The sequence below is a fragment of the Procambarus clarkii genome, chromosome 88 (genome assembly GCF_040958095.1).
Source record: "Procambarus clarkii isolate CNS0578487 chromosome 88, FALCON_Pclarkii_2.0, whole genome shotgun sequence".
NCBI lineage: Eukaryota > Metazoa > Arthropoda > Malacostraca > Decapoda > Cambaridae > Procambarus > Procambarus clarkii.
In genome coordinates this window covers 2361821-2387843 of record NC_091237.1, presented here as the reverse complement: position 1 = coordinate 2387843, position 26023 = coordinate 2361821, and the positions used below count along the sequence as shown (strand labels likewise).

General features: G+C 45.8%; 1 protein-coding gene across 1 annotated transcript in view; it reads right to left on the bottom strand.

Annotated features, from left to right (window-relative positions):
• Window positions 1–26023, bottom strand: part of LOC123753357 (uncharacterized) — a 79440-nt gene that overhangs the window by 46436 nt on the left and 6981 nt on the right. Inside the window, exons 2-3 of the mRNA XM_069317479.1 lie at window positions 17473–17549; window positions 14781–14858 (exon numbers count right to left, since the gene is read on the bottom strand). Coding sequence (XP_069173580.1) covers window positions 14781–14858; window positions 17473–17536 — 142 coding nt within the window. The 5' untranslated portion in view covers window positions 17537–17549. The remainder of the gene's footprint in view (window positions 1–14780; window positions 14859–17472; window positions 17550–26023) is intronic.

Here is a 26023-nt window from a genome sequence, read left to right as displayed (position 1 = left end):
GGTTGTGTTTGGAAAGTATGGAGAGGTGCAGTTTCATCGTTTCAACCATGTGCGTACAGGTTGGCTGAGCGGGCTGCGTACGGGCATTCGTACGCTAGGTATGAAGATTACGTCACCGGTACCGTCTCGTCTTCTGTATCGTGGGCTCTCGCTCAGAGTATTTTATCAGGGACAGACTCGCACTTGTTTCCGGTGTGGTGCTGAGGGCCATGTGGCAGCGAGCTGTGATGCTCCTCGGGCTGAGGCTCCCTCCGTTTTCTTGGAGGGTGACTTCCCCCCTTTGGAGACGCGGGGGGCTTCCTCATCGCCTTCTCGCCCTGGCGAGGTGCCTGGGGTGGTTCCTGCGGCGGGTTCAGCAAGTGCTCCCTCTGTCCCTGTTTGGTCGGGACATAGTACGTCTGCTTCCCCGGTGTGCTCTGTGGGAACGGGAGCTCCTACCTCGGGGGTTCCTCGTTCGGTGGTGGCGGAGGTGCATCCGCGGCCGGAGGCTTCTGTGCGGTCCTCGGCTGCTGCTGTTGGTGTGGTGCCTGCTTCCCTGCTGAAGATTGTCTGCTGCCCGGGGATGCTGGGGTGGTGGGGTGTGTGTCCTCCTCCCTGCCCTCTGACTCTGCGTCGACTCCCTCGTCGTCTACAAAGGTCGCCTTGTCCAGTGGTTCGTCGGCTGCGATTGCCTCGGCGTCCGTGGTGGATGCCCCCTGTGAGCTGGAGTGTGCTCTCCCGCTTTCTGGGCCTGCTCCTTCTGCTCCGGTCTCCGGGCGTGGTGGTAAGCTGTGGCCCCATGCTGTGGAGGTTGCTGCTGTGTGTGTCCGTGCTGCTTCGGCTTTGGGCCCGCCCGCGTCGGGTTCTTCTGGAGCACCCCTTGCTGGGGGTCGTTGTACCGACGATCAGCAGCCTCATGTGAAGCGCCGTCGTTCGGCTCAGGATACATCGCCTCGTCGGTTGTGGGCGGAGGGCGGTGTGGCGATGGAGGTTGCGGGCGAGGACATCGAGGAGGTTTCTTCTGTGGTGCCTCCAGTGACGGCAGCTGCGCCTCCTGATGGTGGCACCTCTGGGTGGGTGGCTCATCGCGGTGACCGGGACCTGGTGGTCGTGTTGTCTAAGAGTAACTGTCGGGGGTCTTCGGCCCTTGTTCCGGTTGGTGGGGGCTCTGCGGATCCGGCAGAGGGCTCGTCCGTGGGGCTGGGTACGGCGACTGGCGGTGTTCACTGTGATCGCCCTGGGGTCCAGGATGAAGTGCGGCCTGTGTGTCGCGATGGGTTGGGGGTGTCCTGAGGTTGTCCCGATGGCGCCCTCTGTAGTTTGTGCGTCCTTGAATGTTTGGGGTTTGAATGCTCTTGGGGTCCAGTTGGGCCTGTTGGATGTTTTGCAGGAGCAACATGTGGATGTGGCTCTCATACAGGAGCATAATGTGCATGATGTGTCTGTGTTGCAGTGTCTAAGCGTGCATTATCATGTGGTGCTCAACTCGCCGAGGACGCCTTTCGGGGGGACCCTTATGTTATTCTCTCGTAAGGCCTCCTTCTCCGTGCTTCACACGGAGTTGGACGAGGATGGGCGGGTGTTGTTTGTGCGGGTGGAGTTTTTGGGCGTCGTGATTCCGTTCTTGACGGTGTACGCCCCCTCGGGTGCAGCGCGTCGTCGGAAGAGGGAGGAGTTTTTTCGGGTGGGGCTTCTTCCTTTCTTGCGCCATGATACGCGGGGCATGATTTTTGGAGGGGACTTCAATTGTGTGACGAGTGCACGGGATTGTTGTAGCGCTCGTCCGCAGAATGTCTCGGGTGCGCTGCTGGAGGTGGTGCGTTCATGTGGTTTCCGAGACGCTGCTGTGCTCTTTGGTGGAGGGTTGTCGTTTACTTTTGCTGCACGTGGGGTGCGTTCGCGCATCGATAGGGTGTATGTCAATGGTGGGGAATGTACGGTGTATGATTTTCGCACTGTCCCGGTTGCATTCTCCGACCACAGTTTGGTGGTGGTCCGGGTTGGGGTACCCAGTCAGGTGCGGGTCGGTGCCGGGTGGTGGAAGCTAAACTGTGGGTTGTTGCGTTCTCCGCGTGTTTGTCGTCAGTTTCGGTGTTGGTGGGTCGGGATTCGATTCCGGCGTTGTGAGTTTCTGTCTGTCTTGGAGTGGTGTAAAGTGCAGTGTCGTTTGTTTTTTCGCGTGGTTGCTAAGCGCGAGGCTGCTGGGCGCTTTGGGTTGCTGCGGTTGTTGCAGGCGCAGCTGTCGAGGTTGTATGTAAGGTACGATGCTGGTGTTGATTGTTTTGATAAGATTGTGGACTGCAAGGCGCGTATATGCGGGTTGCGGAGTGAGTGGACGGAGGGTGTGCGTGTGAGGGCTCGTGTAAGTCAGAGGGTAGACGGTGAACGGATTTCTCCATTTCTTTTAAGTAAGGTACGGGCCGCGCGGGACTCTGTTCTTTTACGGCCTTGCAACGGCCAGATGGGACGGTTGTTTCGGACACTGGTGGGGTGTTGCACTATGTTCAGCAGGAGTTGGCTGCGCTGTATGCGGAGGTGGCTGGGGACGCCGCACTTGCGGAGGATTTCTTGGGTCGGTGCCTTCCTGGGTTGTCGGTTGCGGAGTGTGCTGGTCTGGTGAAAGAGGTCTCCTTGGCGGAGCTGCTTGTGGTGGTGCGGTCGTTTCGTTCCGGGAAGGTGCCGGGTTCGGATGGTCTTCCTATTGAGTTCTATGTCGCCTTTTGAGATGTGTTGGGGGATGTTCTGCTGGAGGTGGTCCAATCTTGTCTTCGGGAGTGTGTTCTGCCTATGTCTCAGTGCGTTGGGATTGTGCGGCTTCTCCCGAAGTCGGGCGATCTACGGTTATTCTCAAACTGGCGGCCCATTACTTTGTTGAATGTTGACTACAAGATCCTGTCTAAGGTCTTGGCTGGTCGGTGTCGCAGTGTTGTTGCGTCTGTTGTCTCTGTGGAGCAGTTTTGTGGTGTTCCGGGTCGTTCCTTGTTGCATTGCAATGCATTGTTTCGAGATGTGCTCTTGTACGTGTCCGACGCTCGCTTGTCAGCAGCGATGATTTGTCTGGATTGGTCGAAGGCTTTCGACCGTGTGTCACTCGATTTTGTATTTCGTGTGTTGGGGAGGCTGGGATTTCCGCCCTTGTTTGTTCGTTTGGTGCGTATGTTGTACGCTCAATGTTGTAGTCGGGTCTGTGTAAATGGGTTTTTGAGTGATTCTTTCCCTGTGCGTCGCTCGGTGCGGCTGGGTTGTCCGCTTTCGATGCTCCTGTATATCGTCTTTCAGGAGCCGTTTTTTCGGGCGATTAAGGGATGCCCGTTGATCGCCCCCCCCCCCGTTTGCCGTCGGGTCTTCGGTTGCCTATCTGTGGTTATGCAGATGATACCGTCCTGTTCATGGCCTCGGAGGGGTCGGTTGCGGCGGTCCAGGTTGTGGTTGAGAGGTTTGAGTTGGCCACTGGGGCGCAGGTAAATCGTGCGAAATCCGGTCTTATGGGTCTTGGTGGGTGGTCCTCTCGCCTTGTGTGGGTGGGGTCGTGGTTTCTGGTTGTCACTTCTATGCGGGTTTTGGGGCTTACCTGGTTCGCTTCCTATGAGATGTCCTTGGCTTGCAATTGGGATATGGTTTCCCGGAGTGTCGGTGTTGCGATTGGGTTGCTGGCTGTGCGCCCGTTGACGCTTTATCAGCGGGCGTTGCTTGTGAATTGCAAAGTTTTGTCCCGGGTCTGGTTCGTGGCTCGGGTTTTCCCCCTGGATCGTAAGCTGGCTTTCGGGTTGGAACGCCAGGTTTATCGTTATGTGTGGTGTGGTCGTTACCACCCAGTTCGCCGGTCGACGTTGGTGTTGGCTGTGCGGGAGGGTGGGGTGGGCATTCCTGATGTGTTCACGAGGGCTCGGGCGCTCTTTTGGGTCTCGTTGTGTCAGGGGTTTGAGTTGGGTGGGGGGGCTCAATGGTTTGTGTATTTATTATTGCTCTGTTAGGTTTAGCTATTTGGTGGATTTTGGTGTTTGTCGGGAGGCGGCGGTCTGTACCCCCCCGGTTTACTCTTGGGCGGTGGCGATTCTTCGGGAGGTCTGCCGTTGTCCGGGGTTCCTTTCCTTGTCGGTCAAGGCGGTGTATCGGGTTTTGTTTCGTCGTGTTCCACCGCAGGTGGAGGGTTTGTTCCCGTGTTGGGATTGGGGGGAAGTGTGGGCGGCGCTGGGGGCTCGGTTTCTGGCTCCGCAACAGCGGGAATTGTTGTTTCGGCTCTTGCATTTGTCGTTGGCGACTAATGCACGGTTGTGCATGCTGGGTTTGCGTGCCTCTGATGCGTGTGTGCACTGTGGTCTCCCTGAGACGCAGTTGCATGTCTTTTATTTTTGCGGGCGGTTGCGGGGTTTGCTTGATTGGTTTCGGGACGTGTTGGTTGGAGTTTGTGGACCTGAGTGTCAGGGTGACCTTTTGAGATTTTTGTTTTTGTCCTTTCCGCGGAGGTCGCGCCGTGTTAGTAATACGCTTTGTCTTCTTGTTGCTGACTTTGTGTATTGTGTGTGGGTGGGTCGGAGGGAGGGTTATGGGGTTGCTAGGCTTTTGGGGTTTTTGAGGGGTCGTTTGCGGTTCACGTGGTGGTGGGTGCAGCGTGCGTTTCCGAGCGAGTTCCGTGGTTGGTTCACGGGTGGGTATGTGCGTGGGGTTGCTTTTGGGTGAGTGGTCTTCTGTTTTCATCTTAGATCCCCGGCCCTCCGGTGGGCCTCCTCGGGGGAGTTGTGCTGGGTGTGTGTGTGGTTGCTCCTGTGGTTGTGTGTTCGGTTTGGTGTGTGGGGTTGTGTGTGAGTGTGGGTTTGCTTCTATGTTGGCTCCTGCGTGGGCTGTTGCTTGTACCTTGAGTGAGTTGCATGCGGCTGTTTTGTTACTCATTTTGTTGGTTTGATTGCTGTTCTTCCTGGAAGTGTGTTTGTTTAGGGTACGTGTATCTCTGTGTTTCATTGTTCGCCCCAGATTCTTTCTTGGGGTTGTCATATAGTAGTGCCTGGGCCTTGGCCATGGTTTGTTTTTATGTTACTTATATGATTTGTGTGCGATGTGCTTATGCTTTGTGTTATTTCTGTACTTGTGTGCATTGTGTATTTATATGTGTGTCTGGTTTATTCTTTATATGTTAGTTGTGTCTTTCCTTGTCCGTATGCGTCCATTTGTTGTGTGTCCGTTTCTATGTTTATTTGTATTCGGACTTGTGTCCCTGGAGTTTCTGGGGTCTTATTATGCAATGTTCTCTTCTATGCCTGTTTATGATTATGTTTTTGTTGTTATGTTCTGTTCTTAGGTTCATGTCATGTATATATTGTGCTATACTTTGTATATTTCTTTTATAAAAAAAACAAAAAAAAAACTACAGTTTAATTAAACATTACCACCCCTACTACGCTAAAGCTTAATGTATAAAGTGGCTTTAGTGGGCCATAGTCAGTTGCCCACAACATTGAGTCCCATACCTCACACTGAAGTGAGAATATTCAGATCTCCTTGAGCAGCAGCTCACAGTTTTATTAATAACCCTGTGTTAACATCCGTATTAGACTGGCCACACCATTTAACAATTATTAATCTAGGTGACAACGACAGTCAGCCAACTCGGCACCCAGCTAATATCTTTTATATAAATAAAAATGTAAATGTTCGTTTTTGTTCAAAATCGCTAATCTCCTAAAGTTCTTCGCCGATTGCCTTGAAATTTTCACACAACGTTCCATTCGCATCCGAGCGGGTTTTTATATACGTCCTATATAGATGTCACGTCTGTGACTGGAAAAAGCATATTTTTTTAAAAGCTGTGTTTTTTGGGTGTTTTTCATGTGAGGGAAATCTTTGAAACCTCTTTACCGATTGCTTTGAAATTTTGATGCAACTATGCATTCGATTCGGCGAGTGTTTTTATGTAGCTACTATATACATGCCTCACCTGTGACAGGAAAAAACACGTTTTTTTTTTAAAACAGTGCCATCTGTAGGACATAAGAGCAACACATGCTGTAATCTCCAAAAGTTCTTGACCGATTGCTTTGAAATTTTGATACACAGTTCCATTCGAATACATGCATGTTTTATATACCTACTATTTAGATGCCACACCTGTGACAGGTAAAACCATGCGTTTTATTGGAAAAACAGCTCCATCTGTTGTATGTAAGAGCAACCCACGATATACAAAATATGTTACGATTCCATCTCAGTGTTTTCGATTGCATTGATAAATTGAATTTTCATAGATTTTTATTTTTTTTTTTTATTTAATTATTTTGTGTGACGTTGCGTTTGAATTGAGCTGTGTTGTTTACCAGACTGCTCATTTCGTGGGTACAGCTTATTTGTTTCTTTTTTCATTGTTTTTATGTCTTTTTTAACTGTTCTTATTTTTCAGTGCAATTGGTGGTGAGATTGAGCTGTGTTGATTGATCTGCGTTTGAATTTAAATATTTCGTTAGTATTTTTTGTTTTCGTTTTGAAAATCAGCAAATGGGCAACACGTTTATTTCACAGCTGCAAATGTGCAACAAACAATATGAATCCACCGGCTACAACGTTAACTGCTTTCTTCACGTTATGTCAAAATGACGCCTTTGCAAAAACACTGCTGTATTCGGAAGTGCCTATATATTACACATATAATGTCAGTAGAAAATCATTTGGACAACGCAAACAAGGAGAGCCAGTCGACGGACAACCTGGCATATTTAAATAAACTATGATAGGCAGACTGTACACCGTGTATCCCAATCAAGATGAATGCTTCTTTCTTCGCATACTGTTGGTAAATGTGCCCGGTCCAACATCTTTCCAGCCATTGAGATTTGTCAACGGCGTAACACATGCCTCTTTCCGTAGTGCATGTCAAGCTCTGAATTTATTGGAGAACGACCGACACTGGGATGTATGCATTAATGACGCGTCCAACATGTCAGATCCAAATCAAATTCGTGCATTGTTTGCAATCATATTGACCACCGGCTCTTCTTCATCTCCAACAGAGTTATGGGAGAAATATAAATCGCACATAACTGAAGATATTTTCTGTCGAATATGAAGGAAAATTCAAATATGAACATGGATTTCACAGCAGAAATCTGCAACGAAGCATTGATATTGATTGAAGATTTGTGCTTAGAAATCGCAAGCAAAGTTCTAAATCAATTGAAAATGCCATCACCGAATCGATCTGCTGCTGCTTCGTTCGATGTAGAATTGCGTCGTGAACAAGATTACAACATGAGTGATCTTTTGTCGTATGTGCAACCAAATATTCCTAAGCTAACGCTTGAGCAAAATGGCATTTACAATCAAATAATTCAAACTGTTAATAACGGGTTTCCGAGAAATTGTCTTAGGTGCGCCAGGAGGAACTGTAAAACCTTCCTAATTAGATTGATTCTGACAGCATTTCGATCCCAAAATGGCATAACCTTATTAGCTCTTGCATCGCCTGGAATAGCTGTGACATTGTTACCAGGTGGAAGAACTGCTACTTCGGCTTTGAAATTGCCATTGAACATGCAATTCATTGAAATTTTCACGTGCAACATTTTCAAAGCATTCGGCATGGGGAAAAGCATTGCAGAAATATAAACTTATTGTTTGGGATGAATGTGCAATGGCCCACAAAAAATCGCTCGAGGCTCTTGATCGATCATTGTAAGATTTGCATGGAGATGTTAGATCATTTGGGAATGCATTAATATTGCTTGCAGGAGATTTCAGGCAAACATTACCTCTAATTTCTCGATACAAATCAGTCGACACTGTTGAGGAAGCAGGTGAAGCTGTTAATTATCTAACAGAATTTTTTAATTCACTCGATCTGCCAGGGATACAACCACACGTACTGCAATTGAAAATCTGCTTGCAAATTTTCATGTTGCAAAATATCAATCAGCTAAAGCTTTGCAATGCCACGCTCCTTGTAGTAAAAAAATTAGTCAGCAACGTCGTAGAAGCTCTAGAGTCGGCAAATCAATCTCTATATCTCCACAGACAATGGAACAACAAAAAATATTATATACCCACAAGCATTGTGAAATTAAACATGTTAGAAACGTGTACTTTCTCTTTCCTTTCTTTTCCATTTAACAACACCCGCAAGGCATGGCGGGTACAGCTAGTTATAAATAAAAATGGAAATGTTCGTTTGTGCATAATCGCTAATCTCCGAAAGTTCTTCATCAATTGCTTTGAAAATTTCACACAACGTTACATTCACATCCGGCCAGGTTTTATATACATACCATATAGATATCACGTCTGTGACGGTAAAAAAAACATGCTTTTTCTGAAAAACGGTGTTTTTCATGTAAAGGAAATCTTCGAAACCTCTTTACCGATTGCTTTGAAATTTTGACACAATGTTACATTCGAATAGGTGCGTCTTTTTATATATCTACTATATAAATACTTCACCTGTGACAGGAAAAAACATTTATTTTTTTTAAACAACACCATCTATTTGACGTAGAAGCAACACATGCTGTAATCTCCGAAAGTTCTTCACCGATTGCTTTGAAATTTTGACACAATGTTGCATTCGAATATGCGCGTCTTTTTATATAATTACTATATAGATGCCACCTCCGTGACAGGTAAAAACATGCGTTTTTGAAAAACAGCACCATCTATTGCACATAATAGCAACATGCTCGCTATACTATATATGTCACGAATTCCATTTCAATGTTTCAGATTGCATTGATATATTTTATTTTCATAAATTTCGATTTATTTTATTTTTTATTGAATTATTTTGTGTGACTGTGTTGGAATTGAACTGTGTTGTTTACCATACCATTCATTTTGTAAATATAAGTATAGATGCCACACCTGTGACAAGTAAAACTATGCTTTTCTTGAAAAACAACGCCATCTATTGCATGTAAGAGCAACACACATGCTATAATAAATGTTACAATTCCATTTCAATGTTTCTGATTGCATTGATAAATTGAATTTTCATAGATTTTGATTTATTTTCATTTTGATTGAATTATTTTGTGTGAATTGCATTGGAATTGAGCTGTGTTGTTTACCAGACCGTTCATTTCGTGAGTACACTTTATTTTTTTATTTTTTCATATTTTCATTTAATTTTTTAACTATTTTTCTTATATTTCAGTGATGGGAACATCAGATCACTTGATATTCCCAATTTTCTGGTGGGAACATCAGACCATTTGGGAAGGCATCGGACGAGGGAGTGGGGAATGGTGGGATGATGAGGGGACGGAAGTGAGATATGGTGGGGAGGATGAGGGGACATGGCAGGGGGGGATGGTGGGAAAGGACGAGAGAGAAGGGAGAGTTTGGGATGGTGGGGACGAGGGGATGGGGAAATGGAGAATGGTGGGGAGGCCAAAGAGATTGAGGAGTGGGGCATGGTGGGAAGGAAAAGGGGATGGTGGAGTGAGGAATGGTGTGGGAGGACGAGGGGACGGTGGCGTGGGGATTGGTTGGGAGGCCGAGGAGACGGGTGAGGGGGGACTGGTGGTGAGGACTGGGGAACAGGGAAGGTTGCTGTGGCTCAGCAACGCATGTGCGTTGCTGAGCCACAGCAACCCGTGGCCGGGTACTGCTAGTTATTAATAATCTCAGAAACGTTATTAGTTCCTTTAAGGAAAATAATTGCACTGTTGTATTTACATTAGTGGAACCTCGCCAACCAAGAAGTAGTAACCGTTGGGGAGTGAGTCCTGAATTTTACCAATGTGCAGCCAAATATATACTTTTTGGCTGCGGAGATCAGTAAGGTTGGAGGCATACCTAAATTCATTTTTCTGCCAGGCCATTTCATGAAAACCTTACTCCAGACGGAGTGCACTTGACACGAGAGTCTAGAGCAAATATAGCCAGCAAATTAATTAATACCATTATTCATCACAGGAGATTGTGGCAAGAAAGCCAACATTAACATAAAATCCAAAAACATAGCACTGCTTTACAAACATTTTGCACAACATTTTTATTATTATTTATGTCAACCCACATAGGGTAGGATTTTTAGACTGGAATTGTACTAAATCATGTAAAACTCTAGCCTAAACTATTATTAGCTACTTTGTTAGGTAGGATTAATATTTGACTTGTACTGTATTAGACAGCACTGGTTTATTGTTATTTAATGTTGTGCAGACCCAAAGCAGGGTGAGATTTATTATTATTTTTACACAAACTGTGTATTTATTTTATTATATTCTTTATTGGGTTCACCTTTGAGTGTTATTTGGTGTCACTATACCAACCAAAGGTGAAAGAGAAGAACTAGCCCTAGGTACAACCATAGTGACATCCAAGTACCACTCAAATATTACATGTTGCATGTTTAGGTAGGTAAGCTCAGCTTTAAACGAGGTAGGATTACATAGCCTTATCAAGAAAGTAATTATTAGGCTATTATTTCGATACTTGCATCGATTAACAAATATCCAAGTTACATAAGTAACAATTGTTCAAGCCCTACAAAGCTTGATAATAAATCACTATGGCTACTCCAGAAAAATTGAAGAGATCCTTGATAGGCCTTAAAAGTCATCTCGCGATATTGCTCTCTAAATCTGAGAACTTATCTAAGGCCACCCCAGTTGACTGTAATCAACTAGAAATATCTCTTAAGAGTAGCCGACCTAAAATTTGAACAAATTAAGACTGATTCAGCCCTATGTCAGTGTAGTGACCAACAGTGACACTGATTCTGATGAAATAGACCAGATCATAGCAGAAACATATCAGTATGAAGATGACACTCAAGGTAAACTTAATCTTCTACTCAATGTACTGAATACTTATAAAGTAACAACTAATGTTACAACATCTCAACACATTACAGCTCAAGCAGAAGCACGTGTCCCTTCTTTGGATTAGTCCACCTTTGCTGAACTGGATGAAGAAAATTGGGATACATTTTGAACTTCATTCAATGCCCTATACATTCTAAAATATATCTATAGATAAGGTAACAAAAATTTCTTACCTTCAAAGTCTCCTTAAAGGGGAAGCTAAGAAGGTTATAGCTAATTTGTCTCTTGCAGACGATAACTATGATATAGCTATACAGCTGTTGGAAGTTAATTAATGCAACAAAGAATTAAGTGTAACTAATCTATTTTACCAATTAGTGGATACAAGTCCACCAAGTAATAGACCAGACTCTCTTCAAGACTTCAGGTTGGAAATAGAGTCCATTGTGAAAGCACTAGGAACAAAAGTAAATGTATCGCTTCAGAATGGTCATTAAAATTATTTCTTCAGAGGACACTTCCTCGAAACATCTTAGCAGGAATCTGCTCTCATTACGAGACAGAGATCCTTTCTCTTGACCAGATATATGAGGGACTGAGAATCTCTGTCAACAGGCTAAAGGCTCATGATAAAACAGTCTAAACATAAGCAGCCTAATTCTGAAAATTCAGTAAACTCAAAATTTACTTCAGTTACCCTAGTGACGTATGAAGGGCCAGGTACCCTAGTGTATGAAGGGCCAGGCACCCTAGTGTATGAAGGGCCAGGTACCCTAGTGACTTATGAAGGGCCAGGCACCCTAGTGACGTATGAAGGGCCTGGCACCCTAGTGTATGAAGGGCCAGGTACCCTAGTGACTTATGAAGGGCCAGGCACCCTAGTGTATGAAGGGCCAGGCACCCTAGTGTATGAAGGGCCAGGTACCCTAGTGACTTATGAAGGGCCAGGCACCCTAGTGTATGAAGGGCCAGGCACCCTAGTGTATGAAGGGCCAGGTACCCTAGTGACTTATGAAGGGCCAGGCACCCTAGTGACGTATGAAGGGCCTGGCACCCTAGTGTATGAAGGGCCAGGCACCCTAGTGACTTATGAAGGGCCAGGCACCCTAGTGTATGAAGGGCCAGGCACCCTAGTGTATGAAGGGCCAGGCACCCTAGTGACGTATGAAGGGCCAGGCACCCTAGTGACGTATGAAGGGCCAGGCACCATAGTGACGTATGAAGGGCCAGGCACCCTAGTGACGTATGAAGGGCCAGGCACCCTAGTGACGTATGAAGGACCAGGTACCCTAGTGACGTATGAAGGGCCAGGCACCCTAGTGACGTATGAAGGGCCAGGCACCCTAGTGACGTATGAAGGACCAGGTACCCTAGTGACGTATGAAGGGCCAGGTACCCTAGTGACGTATGAAGGGCCAGGCACCCTAGTGACGTATGAAGGGCCAGGTACCCTAGTGACGTATGAAGGGTCAGGCACCCTAGTGACGTATGAAGGGCCAGGTACCCTAGTGACGTATGAAGGGCCAGGCACCCTAGTGACGTATGAAGGGCCAGGCACCCTAGTGACGTATGAAGGGCCAGGCACCCTAGTGACGTATGAAGGGCCAGGCACCCTAGTGACGTATGAAGGACCAGGTACCCTAGTGACGTATGAAGGGCCAGGCACCCTAGTGACGTATGAAGGGCCAGGCATCCTAGTGACGTATGAAGGACCAGGTACCCTAGTGACGTATGAAGGGCCAGGTACCCTAGTGACGTATGAAGGGCCAGGCACCCTAGTGACGTATGAAGGGCCAGGTACCCTAGTGACGTATGAAGGGCCAGGCACCCTAGTGACGTATGAAGGGCCAGGTACCCTAGTGACGTATGAAGGGCCAGGCACCCTAGTGACGTATGAAGGGCCAGGCACCCTAGTGACGTATGAAGGGCCAGGCACCCTAGTGACGTATGAAGGACCAGGTACCCTAGTGACGTATGAAGGGCCAGGTACCCTGGTGACGTATGAAGGGCCAGGCACCCTAGTGACGTATGAAGGGCCAGGTACTCTAGTGACGTATGAAGGGCCAGGCACCCTAGTGACGTATGAAGGGCCAGGTACCCTAGTGTATGAAGGGCCAGGCACCCTAGTGTATGAAGGGCCAGGTACCCTAGTGACTTATGAAGGGCCAGGCACCCTAGTGACGTATGAAGGGCCTGGCACCCTAGTGTATGAAGGGCCAGGTACCCTAGTGACTTATGAAGGGCCAGGCACCCTAGTGTATGAAGGGCCAGGCACCCTAGTGTATGAAGGGCCAGGTACCCTAGTGACTTATGAAGGGCCAGGCACCCTAGTGTATGAAGGGCCAGGCACCCTAGTGAATGAAGGGCCAGGTACCCTAGTGACTTATGAAGGGCCAGGCACCCTAGTGACGTATGAAGGGCCTGGCACCCTAGTGTATGAAGGGCCAGGTACCCTAGTGACTTATGAAGGGCCAGGCACCCTAGTGCATGAAGGGCCAGGCACCCTAGTGTATGAAGGGCCAGGCACCCTAGTGACGTATGAAGGGCCAGGCACCCTAGTGACGTATGAAGGGCCAGGCACCCTAGTGACGTATGAAGGGCCAGGCACCCTAGTGACGTATGAAGGGCCAGGCACCCTAGTGACGTATGAAGGGCCAGGCACCCTAGTGACTTATGAAGGACCAGGTACCCTAGTGACGTATGAAGGGCCAGGCACCCTAGTGACGTATGAAGGACCAGGCACCCTAGTGACGTATGAAGGGCCAGGTACCCTAGTGACGTATGAAGGACCAGGCACCCTAGTGACGTATGAAGGGCCAGGCACCTTAGTGACGTATGAAGGACCAGGTACCCTAGTGACGTATGAAGGGCCAGGCACCCTAGTGACGTATGAAGGGCCAGGTACCCTAGTGTATGAAGGGCCAGGCACCCTAGTGTATGAAGGGCCAGGCACCCTAGTGACGTATGAAGGGCCAGGTACCCTAGTGTATGAAGGGCCAGGCACCCTAGTGTATGAAGGGCCAGGCACCCTAGTGACGTATGAAGGGCCCGGCACCCTAGTGACGTATGAAGGGCCAGGCACCCTAGTGACGTATGAAGGGCCAGGCACCCTAGTGACGTATGAAGGGCCAGGCACCCTAGTGACGTATGAAGGGCCAGGCACCCTAGTGACGTATGAAGGGCCAGGCACCCTAGTGACGTATGAAGGACCAGGCACCCTAGTGTATGAAAGGCCAGGCACCCTAGTGACGAATGAAGGGCCAGGCACCCTTGTGACGTATGAAGGACCAGGCACCCTAGTGTATGAAAGGCCAGGCACCCTAGTGACGTATGAAGGGCCAGGCACCCTAGTGACGTATGAAGGACCAGGCACCCTAGTGACGTATGAAGGGCCAGGTACCCTAGTGACGTATGAAGGGCCAGGCACCCTAGTGACGTATGAAGGACCAGGTACCCTAGTGACGTATGAAGGGCCAGGGACCCTAGTGACGTATGAAGGGCCAGGCACCCTAGTGACGTATGAAGGGCCAGGTACCCTAGTGACGTATGAAGGGCCAGGCACCCTAGTGACGTATGAAGGACCAGGCACCCTAGTGACGTATGAAGGGCCAGGTACCCTAGTGACGTATGAAGGGCCAGGCACCCTAGTGACGTATGAAGGACCAGGTACCCTAGTGACGTATGAAGGGCCAGGGACCCTAGTGACGTATGAAGGACCAGGCACCCTAGTGACGTACTCACACGTTCTCGTTGTTGTCACAGATGACCAAGTAACTCCTTGTTATATTTCTCCACGTCAGAGCATGAATATAAATGATTTCATTCCTGTTTTAAAAATTACGAAATTTACGTTCTTCTAATGACAAAAATGTGTATACATATTTTTGAAGAACTGACGTTTTATGTTCTTTTTTCATTTTGTTCGGCTGAATTCTCAAAATACTTGGGGTCCATTAACTTTTTGAAAGTGGTGTAATGGGGGAAAGAAGTAGATGCTTGAAAGTGTACAAACCATTGGAGGTGCTGTGGACATGAAGAGAGGAGTTGCCTCACCTTTGAAGGTGAAGGGGGAGCACCCTGCGTCAGGCGGCTGCTTCATCTGGTCGCAGGCCGGAACAGGGACGCACGCAGCTGTCACAACATATTGATTGGTGCTAGAATGTGCTTCAAGTCTTATCATTCAGCAATTTTAATATTTATAACAGACCTACTGAATATTATCATGTGGCAGCATTAAGCATCTTCAGTTGTATGATGATAAAAATGTGGAGATCTCTCATTAGCTACATAACAGTCCACTCTCAATACTAGGAGGTCTTTGTACTCTAACAACAGGTCTGGCTACTCTCACTAACAACAGGTCTGGCAACTCTCACTAACAACAGGTCTGGCTACTCTCACTAGCAACAGATCTGGCTACTCTCACTAACAACAGATCTGGCTACTCTCACTAACAACAGGACTGGCTACTCTCACTAACAACAGGTCTGGCTACTCTCACTAACAACAGATCTGGCTACTCTCACTAACAACAGATCTGGCTACTCTCACTAACAACAGGTCTGGCTACTCTCACTAACAACAGGTCTGGCTACTCTCACTAACAACAGATCTGGCAACTCTCACTAACAACAGATCTGGCTACTCTCACTAACAACAGATCTGGCTACTCTCACTAACAACAGGTCTGGCTACTCTCACTAACAACAGGTCTGGCTACTCTCACTAACAACAGATCTGGCAACTCTCACTAACAACAGATCTGGCTACTCTCACTAACAACAGGTCTGGCTACTCTCACTAACAACAGATCTGGCTACTCTCACTAACAACAGATCTGGCTACTCTCACTAACAACAGATCTGGCTACTCTCACTAACAACAGGTCTGGCTACTCTCACTAACAACAGGTCTGGCTACTCTCACTAACAACAGGTCTGGCTACTCTCACTAACAACAGATCTGGCTATTCTCTCTAACAACAGATTTGGCACTAATTAACATGAGGTACACCCGGCTACTGGGTTTACCTCATCACCTCACGGGTAAACTATACTCTACGTGAAGGTTGGTGTGTAATGTATTGTGATAACCTTGTTGAGGTTGAGAGTCCTCAATCCAACACCAAGTGTACACTTATTTTTCTAACATCAGCGTGTACTCCTCAAGCACTTGAGTACCAGCAACATGTTGGAAATTTTAAACACTTTATTACTAATATTCAGTACTTTAAGGAACCATTCTTACACTGTCTAATATAATTTATTAACTCTACTAACACATTGCTTAGCCAAAATGAGTTTAGTTTATTAACGTGCAATAGCGCGTCATTTCCCCAGAAATTTTAGTCAGTTGCGTCAGCTCACATGATGAAAGAGAATTGCTTTAAGTTCTCTTTATTTCACATTCTTTAATGAGAATTATTATTTTCTAATCATATTGTCACGAATATGCTCAGCGAATTAAAGCTGATAAAAAGTTTATCTTCGTTTTAAATAATATTGTTTATTAGCAGGAAATAATTTATGTAATTTCGAATTGTCATCCAGCATTCACATATAACGGAATTTATATCCAGCACTCTCTCATATTGAACAACGTTTATCTAATAATTAACAAATGAGATTTTTTTTGTGTGTGTCAAAAAGACTAATAATTCTATACAGTTTGTGATACACCTTCGTACTATTAATTCGGGAAATTAAATAAAACATAGAAAATATTAAATGCGCCGTAGCACGACTGCGCATGCGCAAGCTACCCCGAGAAAAAGAAGAGAACGCCAAGCGACGCCATATTTTGAGGAGTGTCTGGAAGCTGACCAAACAATCGTCTTCATAGAGAGCCATCCATGTTCCTACGGACACCAGCAAGACGAGGCAGCTTCATTACTTCACAGACACCATGATTGGCACATTAGTTTGTTCCTTATTTCGCTTTTTGTAGCTGCATTAAACTTTTTATATAGGACAATGTGTCGTTAGGATGCGGGGCCACAACACCAAACCTGTGAGTCGCTTTCCCCTCAGCTATTCACATTAATTTCCTATGAATACTTGAGAAATGATATATTCTCAAATAGATTTTACATGTGAATCGTCTTTCAGTTGGAGTACCAACACAAGCGAGATGATGATATCTTTCACGACGATCACGTGTTCCCGGAGTAACCCATTCTAGCAGGTTGCACGGTGATGAGTTTAGGAGCCTACGGGATGTGTACTACTCTTTAAACTTACAGCTAAGCTGTCAATGTTGTTTGTAGTTAGTTTTAAGTAGTATCAATTGATATATTAATAACATATGTCTATTATTATTTATCCATGAGATTTATATATGATGCGCATAAGCATCTCATTATTTTGTACTTGAAATTAATTAATTTCTCTGTACTAATTAACCCCCCAAAGTGTGTGGAGGGATTTGGCTCTATATTTACAGTAAACTACATTTCATTATTCTATATTATTAAATTTCAGTTACATTGCTAATAAGAGATCCATAGGCACTGGTTCTCCAATTTTATTTCCTTTTTCTAATGGATGGTCCGTCGAATAATTTATGATAATTATTATTAATATTTTGGAGCCAGATTTTCCCACACGGCAAATCAGCATGTCCTCACCCAGCGCTTGAGTGCCAGCGGCACATCAGCATGTACTCACCCAGTGCTTGAGTGCCAGCGGCACATCAGCATGTACTCACCCAGTGCTTGAGTGCCAGCGGCACATCAGCATGTACTCACCCAGTGCTTGAGTGCCAAAGACAACCGCCATCACCAGGAGAGTCAACAAGTTCAATCCCGCCATGATCCTCACCTGCCTGTACAGGACACAATATCACAATAATATCACAACATAACTACATCACTACAACATCACAACACAAACATCACAACAACTCAACATTACAACATCATTACAACTTCACAAACAACGTCACAACAACATCACAATAACATCACCACAACATCACAACAACACAACATCACATCACAACAACAACATCACAACAATATCACAACATTACAACATCACTACAACGTCACAACATCACAACATCACTACAGCATCACAACGATATCAAAACATCATCACTACAACTGCATCACTACATCAACACAAAAAGATCACAACAATATCACAACATCACAATAACATCACAACAAAAACACAACATCACAGCAACATTACAACATCACTACAACCTCACAACATCACATCAGCATCACAACAACACAACAGCATCACAACAAGATCACAACATCACAACAACATCACTACAACAACATCACTATAACATCACAACAAGATCACAACATTACAACATCAAAACAACAACACAACAATATCACAACATCACAATAACATTACTACAACATCACAAAAACATCACATCACTACAACATCACTACAACATCACAACAACATCACAACATCACTACAACATCACAAGAAGATCACAACATCACTACAACATCACAACATCACTACAACATCACAAGAAGATCACAACATCACTACAACATCACTACAACATCACAACAACATCACTACAACACCACAACAAGAACACAAAATCACTACATCACAACAACATCACTATAACACCACAACAACATCACAACAACTTCATTATAACATCACAACATCACAACAACATCACAATACCATTACAACAACATCACAACAACATCACTACAACACCACATCACTACAACATCACAGCAACATTACAACATCACAACATCACGTCACATCATCACTACAACATCACAACAAGATCACAACAATATCACATCACAAACACATCACAGCATCACTACAACGTCACAACAAGATCACATCAACATTACAACAGCATCACATCACAATAACATCAAAATCACAACAATTTCACAACATCACAATAACATCACAACTTCACAACAACATCACAACATCACTACAACGTCACAGCAACATCACTACCGGTATAGCCAGTTTCCTAAACAGGTTATTTCCTATATTGGAGAAAACTTCTGAAATATGTTTTAATTCCTTCTTATTTCCATATAAGAAACTACGCAGGCAGTGTCCTGCGTAGTTTCAACGGTATAGGTTAAGTAATAATTGTAATTAAGAAGCAATAAAATCCTTATCTTAACATACTAAGAAGGTTAGTTGAGATCGGTGTTTTCTATGAAGCTTTTCAAGGTAAACTAAAATATTCAAAATCAATTAGTATGTCACATATGCACTTATTAAATAAGCCGATATTGACTATAAGCAAGTGCGAGAACGGGTTGGACAGTAACTATATGTCATATAACTACACCTGCTACAGTGGATTTTCATGTAAGAAACAACACATAATAAGTCACATAACTGCACTTACTTCAGTGGTTACGTTATGACATATATTGTTAATATGTATTATAACTATACTGTTACACTGGATATATAATATTCACATCTTTATGTCTTTTCTTCAGTATTTAGAAAAATGGACGAGAAAAGTTTAATATATTCAACACCTTCTCTAAAATATATAATATATATCAATATTGAAATATTATTTGGTTAATGAAATATAATAAGAGAACACTCTGGCTAACAATTATTGGTTACTGTGAGGAAGGGAACAACAGCTGTTCTTAGGAGACCTATATCTCCCCTCATAAGAACAACAGCTGTTCTTAGGAGACCTATATCTCCCCTCATAAGAACAACAGCTGTTCTTAGGAGACCCATATCTCCCCTCATAAGAACAACAGCTGTTCTTAGGAGACCCATATCTCCCCCTCATAAGAACAACAGCTGTTCTTAGGAGATCTATATCTCCCCTCATAAGAAAAACTGCTGTTCTTAGTAGACCCATATCTCCCCCTCATAAGAACAACAGCTGTTCTTAGGAGACCTATATCTCCCCTCATAAGAACAACAGCTGTTCTTAGGAGACCTATATCTCCCCTCATAAGAACAACAGCTGTTCTTAGGAGACCCATATCTCCCCTCATAAGAACAGCTGTTCTTAGGAGACCTATATCTCCCCCTCATAAGAACAACAGCTGTTCTTAGGAGACCTATATCTCCCCTCATAAGAACAACAGCTGTTCTTAGGAGACCCATATCTCCCCTCATAAGAATTAGAGCTTCCTCTCGGGGAAACCAGAATTCCACTCAACAGATCACAAAAAAAAATATCCTTAAGGCAATTGGAACTCACCTCACAAAAATCAGACATCCCCTCAAGAGAACCAAAGCACCCTTGGGAGAACCAGACCTCCCTTAGGACAACCAGAGCTCTGTCAAGAGAACCAGACCTCCTTCAGGAGAACCAGAGCTCTCTCAGGAGAACCAGAGCTCCCTCAGGACAACCAGAGCTCTCTCAAGAGAACCAGACCTCCTTCAGGAGAACCAGAACTATCTCAGGAGAACCAGATCTTCCTCAGGAGATCCAGAACGCCCTCAAGAGAACCAGACCTCCGTTAGGAAAACCAGAGCTCCCTCAGAAGAAGCAGACATGCAACAGGAGAACCAGAGCTCCCTAACGAGAACCGGAACTCCCTCCATAGAACCGAAGCTCAAACAGGGGGAGGAGAGCTCCCATAGGAGAAGGAGAGCTCCTACAAGAGAAGGAGAACTCCCACAGGAGGAGAGTTCCCACAGGGGAAGGAGAGCTCCCACAGAGGAAGGAGAGCTCCCACATGAGAAGGAGAGCTCCCACAGAGGAAGCAGAGCTCCCACATGAGAAGGAGAGCTCCCACAGGAGGAGAGCTCCCACAGAGGAAGGAGAGCTCCCACATGAGAAGGAGAGCTCCCACAGGAGAAGGAGAGCTCCCACAGGGGAAGGAGAGCTCCCACATGAGAAGGAGAGCTCCCACAGGAGAAGGAGAGCTCCCACAGAGGAAGGAGAGCTCCCACATGAGAAGGAGAGCTCCCACAGGAGAAGGAGACCTCCCACAGGGGAAGGAGAGCTCCCACAGGGGAAGGAGAGCTCCCACAGGGGAAGGAGAGCTTCCACAGGAGAAGGAGAGCTCCCACAGAGGAAGGAGAGCTCCCACAGGAGAAGGAGAGCTCCCACAGGGGAAGGAGAGCTCCCACAGGGGAAGGAGAGCTCCCAAAGGAGAAGAGCTCCCACAGGGGAAGGAGAGCTCCCACAGGGGAAGGAGAGCTCCCACAGGGGAAGGAGAGCTCCCACAGGAGAAGGAGAGCTCCCACAGGAGAAGGAGAGCTCCCACAGGGGAAGGAGAGCTCCCACAGGGGAAGGAGAGCTCCCACAGGGGAAGGAGAGCTCCCACAGGGGAAGGAGAGCTTCCACAGGAGAAGGAGAGCTCCCACAGAGGAAGGAGAGCTCCCACAGGAGAAGGAGAGCTCCCACAGGGGAAGGAGAGCTCCCACAGGGGAAGGAGAGCTCCCAAAGGAGAAGAGCTCCCACAGGGGAAGGAGAGCTCCCACAGGGGAAGGAGAGCTCCCACAGGGGAAGGAGAGCTCCCACAGGGGAAGGAGAGCTCCCACAGGGAAGGAGATCTCTCACAGGAGAAGGAGAGCTCCCACAGGGGAATGAGAGCTCCCACAGGGGAAGGAGAGCTCCCACAGGGAAGGAGATCTCTCACATGAGGAGAGCTCCCACAGGGGAAGGAGAGCTCCCACAGGAGAAGGAGAGCTCCCACAGGGGAAGGAGAGCTCCCACAGGAGAAGGAGAGCTCCCACAGGAGAAGGCGAGCTCCCACAGGAGAAGGAGAGCTCCCACAGGGGAAGGAGAGCTCCCACAGGAGAAGGAGAGCTCCCACAGGGGAAGGAGAGCTCGTACAGGGGAAGGAGAGCTCCCACAGGAGAAGGAGAGCTCCCACAGGAGAAGGAGAGCTCCCACAGGAGAAGGAGAGCTCCCACAGGAGAAGGAGAGCTCCCACAGGGGAAGGAGAGCTCCCACAGGAGAAGGAGAGCTCCCACAGGGGAAGGAGAGCTCTCACAGGGGAATTAATACTTCATCTATAAAAATAGGGTACCCTCAGGAGAACTAGGGCTCCATCTGGAAAAACAGAGTACGCTCATGAGAAGTAGAGCTCTATATGGAGAACTAGAGCTGCCTAAGGTGAACTAGTGTTTCATCTGGAGAACTAGAGCTAACACAAGAAAATCAGAGCTCCCTCTGGAGAACTAGAGCTCCCTCAAGATAACTAGAGCGCCTTCAGGCGTATCAGAGCTCCGTCGGGAGAACAAGAGCCACCTCTGGAGATCAGAGTATCCTAAGGAGAACCAGGGCTCTCACAGGAGAGCAAGAGCTAATTCAGGAGAACCAGATATACAATCATGAAAAACATAGCTTGCCCCAGGAGAACCATAGCTCCATGATAAAAGCCAGAGCCCACTCAGGAGAACCGTAGATCCCTATGGAGAACATGAGCTGCTTTAGGAGAACCAGAGCTTCTCTCACCTCAGCATACCAGAGCTGCCTCAGTATAACCACAGCTCCGCCGAGAGAACGAGAACTCGCTCAGAAGAAATGCAGCTCCCCTGAGGACTATGGGAACTCCCGTCAAGAGAATCAATGCTGCGACAGGAGAACGGAGATCCCCCGAGAGAGCTAGAGTCCCCCTCATTAGAAGTAGAGTCCCCTCATAAGAACTAGAGCGTCCTCAGAGAGCGAGAGCTCCCTTGTGATAATTAATTCCTGCTTGATAGTTCTGGGAGTTCCTCTACTCCCCATGCCCGGCCCGAGGCCAGGCTTGACTTGTTAGTTTGGTCTACTAGGCTGTTGCTTGGTGCGGCCCACAGGCCCACATATCCACCACAGCCCGGTTGGTCCAGCCCTTTTTTTTAGAAAAAAGTCTAGTTTTCTCTAGAAAATGTCCACGGTTGTTCCGGCAATATTTCTGATGCTCGCTGGTAGGACGTTGAACAACCGCGGACCTCTGATGTTTATACAGTGTTCTTTGATTGTGCCTATGGCACCTCTGCTCTTCACTGGTTCTATTCTGCATTTTCTTCCATATCGTTCACTGCAGTACGTTGTTATTTTACTGTGTAGATTTGGGACCAGACCCTCCAGTATTTTCCATGAATATATTATTTGGTATTTCTCTCGTCTCCTTTCTAATGAGTACATTTGGGGAGCATTGAGACGACCCCAATAATTTAGGTGCTTTATCGCGTCTAAGCGTGCCGTATATGTTCTCTAGATTCTCTCTATTTCAGCAATCTCTCCTGCTCTGAAGGGGGAAGTGAGTACTGAGTAGTACTCGAGATGGGACAACACAAGTGAATTGAAGAGTACAACCATTGTGATGGGATCCCTGGATTTGAAAGTTCTCGTAATCCATCCTATCATTTTTCTGGCTGTCGCAATATTTGCTTGGTTATGCTCCCTAAACATTAGATCGTCGGACATCATTATTCCCAAATCCTTGACATGCGGTTTTCCTACTATGGGCATATTTGATTGTGTTTTGTACCCTGTATTATGTTTCAGGTTCGCATTTTTGCCGTGCCTGAGTACATGTAATTTATCACTGCTAAACATCATGTTATTTTATGCTGCTCAGTCGAAAACTTTGTTAATATCTGCTTGTAGTTTTTCAATGTCTTCAACAGGGGTAATTTTCATGCTGATTTTGTGTCATCTGCAAAGCATGACACAAAGCGGTGACTTGCATTTTTGTCTATATCTGATATGAGAATAAGGATCAGCAGTGGTGCAATGACTCTACCTTGAGATACAGAGCTTTTAACTGCGCTTGGACTCGATTTTAATTGATTGACTGTTACTCTTTGTGTTCTAATCGACAGGAAATGAGTATCCAGCGTCCTACTTTACCAGTTATTCCCATTGATCTCATTTTGTGTGCTATCACTCTATGGTCACATCTGTCGAATGCCTATGCAAAGTCTGTGTATACAACATCAGCATTCTCTTTTTCTTCTAATGCCTCAGTGATTTTGTCGTAATGGTCAAGTAGCTGTGAGTGGCATAATCTTCCCGCTCGAAATCCATGTTGGCCTGGATTGTGGAGATCATTGGTTTCCATGAAACTTGTGACCTGACTCCTGATCACTCTCTCAAATACTTTTATTATGTGGGACGTTAGCGCAACTGGTCTATAATTCTTTGTGAATGCTTAGCTTCCTCCCTTATGTATAGGGGCTATGTCTGCTGCTTTAATCGCATCTGGTATTTTCCCTGTGTCCAAGCTCTTCCTCCACTATACTGAGTGCCTGTGCTACTGGCACTTTGCAGTTCTTTATAAATATTGATTTCCATGAGTCTGGACCAGGGGCTGAGTGCATGGGCATATTGTCCATTTCTCTTTCAAAATCTGTTACGCTCGTGTTGATATCAGTTATATTTACAGGGATTTGGATATCATGCATAAAGTTGTCCGGATCTTCCACTTTAATACTGTGTACCGGAGTGCTAAACATGTTCTCATACTGCTTTTTTAGGATTTCGCTAATTTCTTTGTCATCCTCAGTGTATGAACCTTCACTAATTCGAATAGGTCCAATACTGGTAGTGGTTTTTGCTTTTGATTTAGCGTATGTGAAGAAATATTTTGGTTTTTTCTTTCTTTCTTGAATTGCTTCCTGTTCTAGTTGCCTTTCTTCAGTCTGATATGAATGCTTCAGTCTCTGTTCGATTTCTTCAATCTCCCTGTTTAAATTATTCCTTCTTTGTATGGAGAGTCGTGTCTGCTTAAGCATTTCCGTTAATTTCTTCCTTCTTTTGTAATGTCGTCTGCGTTCTCTTTCTACATTGAACCTCTTTCTGGCATTCCTGAAAGGAACATGTTTCAGACAGATTTCATATGCTTCAGAAGTCAGTTTATCAATTCCTTGTGTAGGATTTTTATTACTTAGAATATTTTCCCATTGAACGTTTGTAAGTTTCCTGTTTATTTTCTCTCGGTGTATCCTTATATTATTAAAATTGAATTTATTGAATAACCCTTCTCGCTTGTTGTTTCTCCTGGGCCTACTAACGTTATTAATGTTAGTTTGCACTTCAGTGAGCTTGTGGTCCGAGTACGTAGTGTCTGAGACAGGAATGTCTCTGATTAGCTCATCATTGTTCGTGAATATCAGGTCCAGCATGTTTTCGTTCCGAGTTGGCTCTGTAATCTGCTGACTGAGCGAAAATTTGTCACATAATCTCAGTAGTTCTCTGACCTGTGGTTGGTTATTTCCAGGTTGATTTCCTACTGTAATGTTATTGTTTACTATTCTCCATTTTAAACGGGTAGATTGAAGTCTCCAAGGAAGATAATATCTGGTACTGGGTTTGATAGGTTAGAGCTCCCTCGTAAAAATTAGCGCTCCCTCAGGAGAACCAAGGCTCACCTCAGGAAGAGCCAAAGCTCCTTCAGGACCAGAGTTCCCTCTGGAGAACCATAGCTCTCTCATGAGATACAAAGCTCCCTGTGGAGATTTAAAGCTTCCTCAAGAGAATCACAGCCTCCTAAGGAGAATCAGAACTCCCCTCAGAAGAACCAGGGCTTCCTTCACGAGCTTCCCTTCAGAGCTTCCCTCAGGGCTCCCCTCAGGGATTTCCCTCAGGGCAACCGGAGCACACCTCAGAAGAACCAGAGCTACGCCAAGGAGAACTAATGTGAGTGTACTGAGGAGAACCAGAGGACAGCCCCTTTCAAAGCTGGAGAAATTGCTGACCTGGAGAGCGTGCAGAGATCCTTTACTGCTAGAATCCACTCAGTAAAACATATAAACTATTGGGACTGACTAAAGAGCCTAAATCTGTACTCCCTTCAGCGCAGGCGGGAGAACATAAGAACATAAGAACAAAGGTAACTGCAGAAGGCCTATTGGCCCATACGAGGCAGCTCCTATTCTATAACCACCCAATCCCACTCATATACTTGTCCAACCCGTGCTTGAAACAATCGAGGGACCCCACCTCCACAATGTTACGCGGCAATTGGTTCCACAAATCAACAACCCTGTTACTGAACCAGTATTTACCCAAGTCTTTCCTAAATCTAAACTTATCCAATTTATATCCATTGTTTCGTGTTCTGTCCTGTGTTGATACTTTTAATACCCTATTAATATCCCCCCGGTTATGTCCATTCATCCACTTGTAAACCTCTATCATGTCACCCCTAACTCTTCGCCTTTCCAGTGAATGCAACTTAAGCTTTGTTAATCTTTCTTCATATGAAAGATTTCTAATTTGGGGAATTAACTTAGTCATCCTACGCTGGACACGTTCAAGTGAATTTATATCCATTCTATAATATGGCGACCAAAACTGAACTGCATAATCTAAATGGGGCCTAACTAGAGCAAGATATAGCTTGAGAA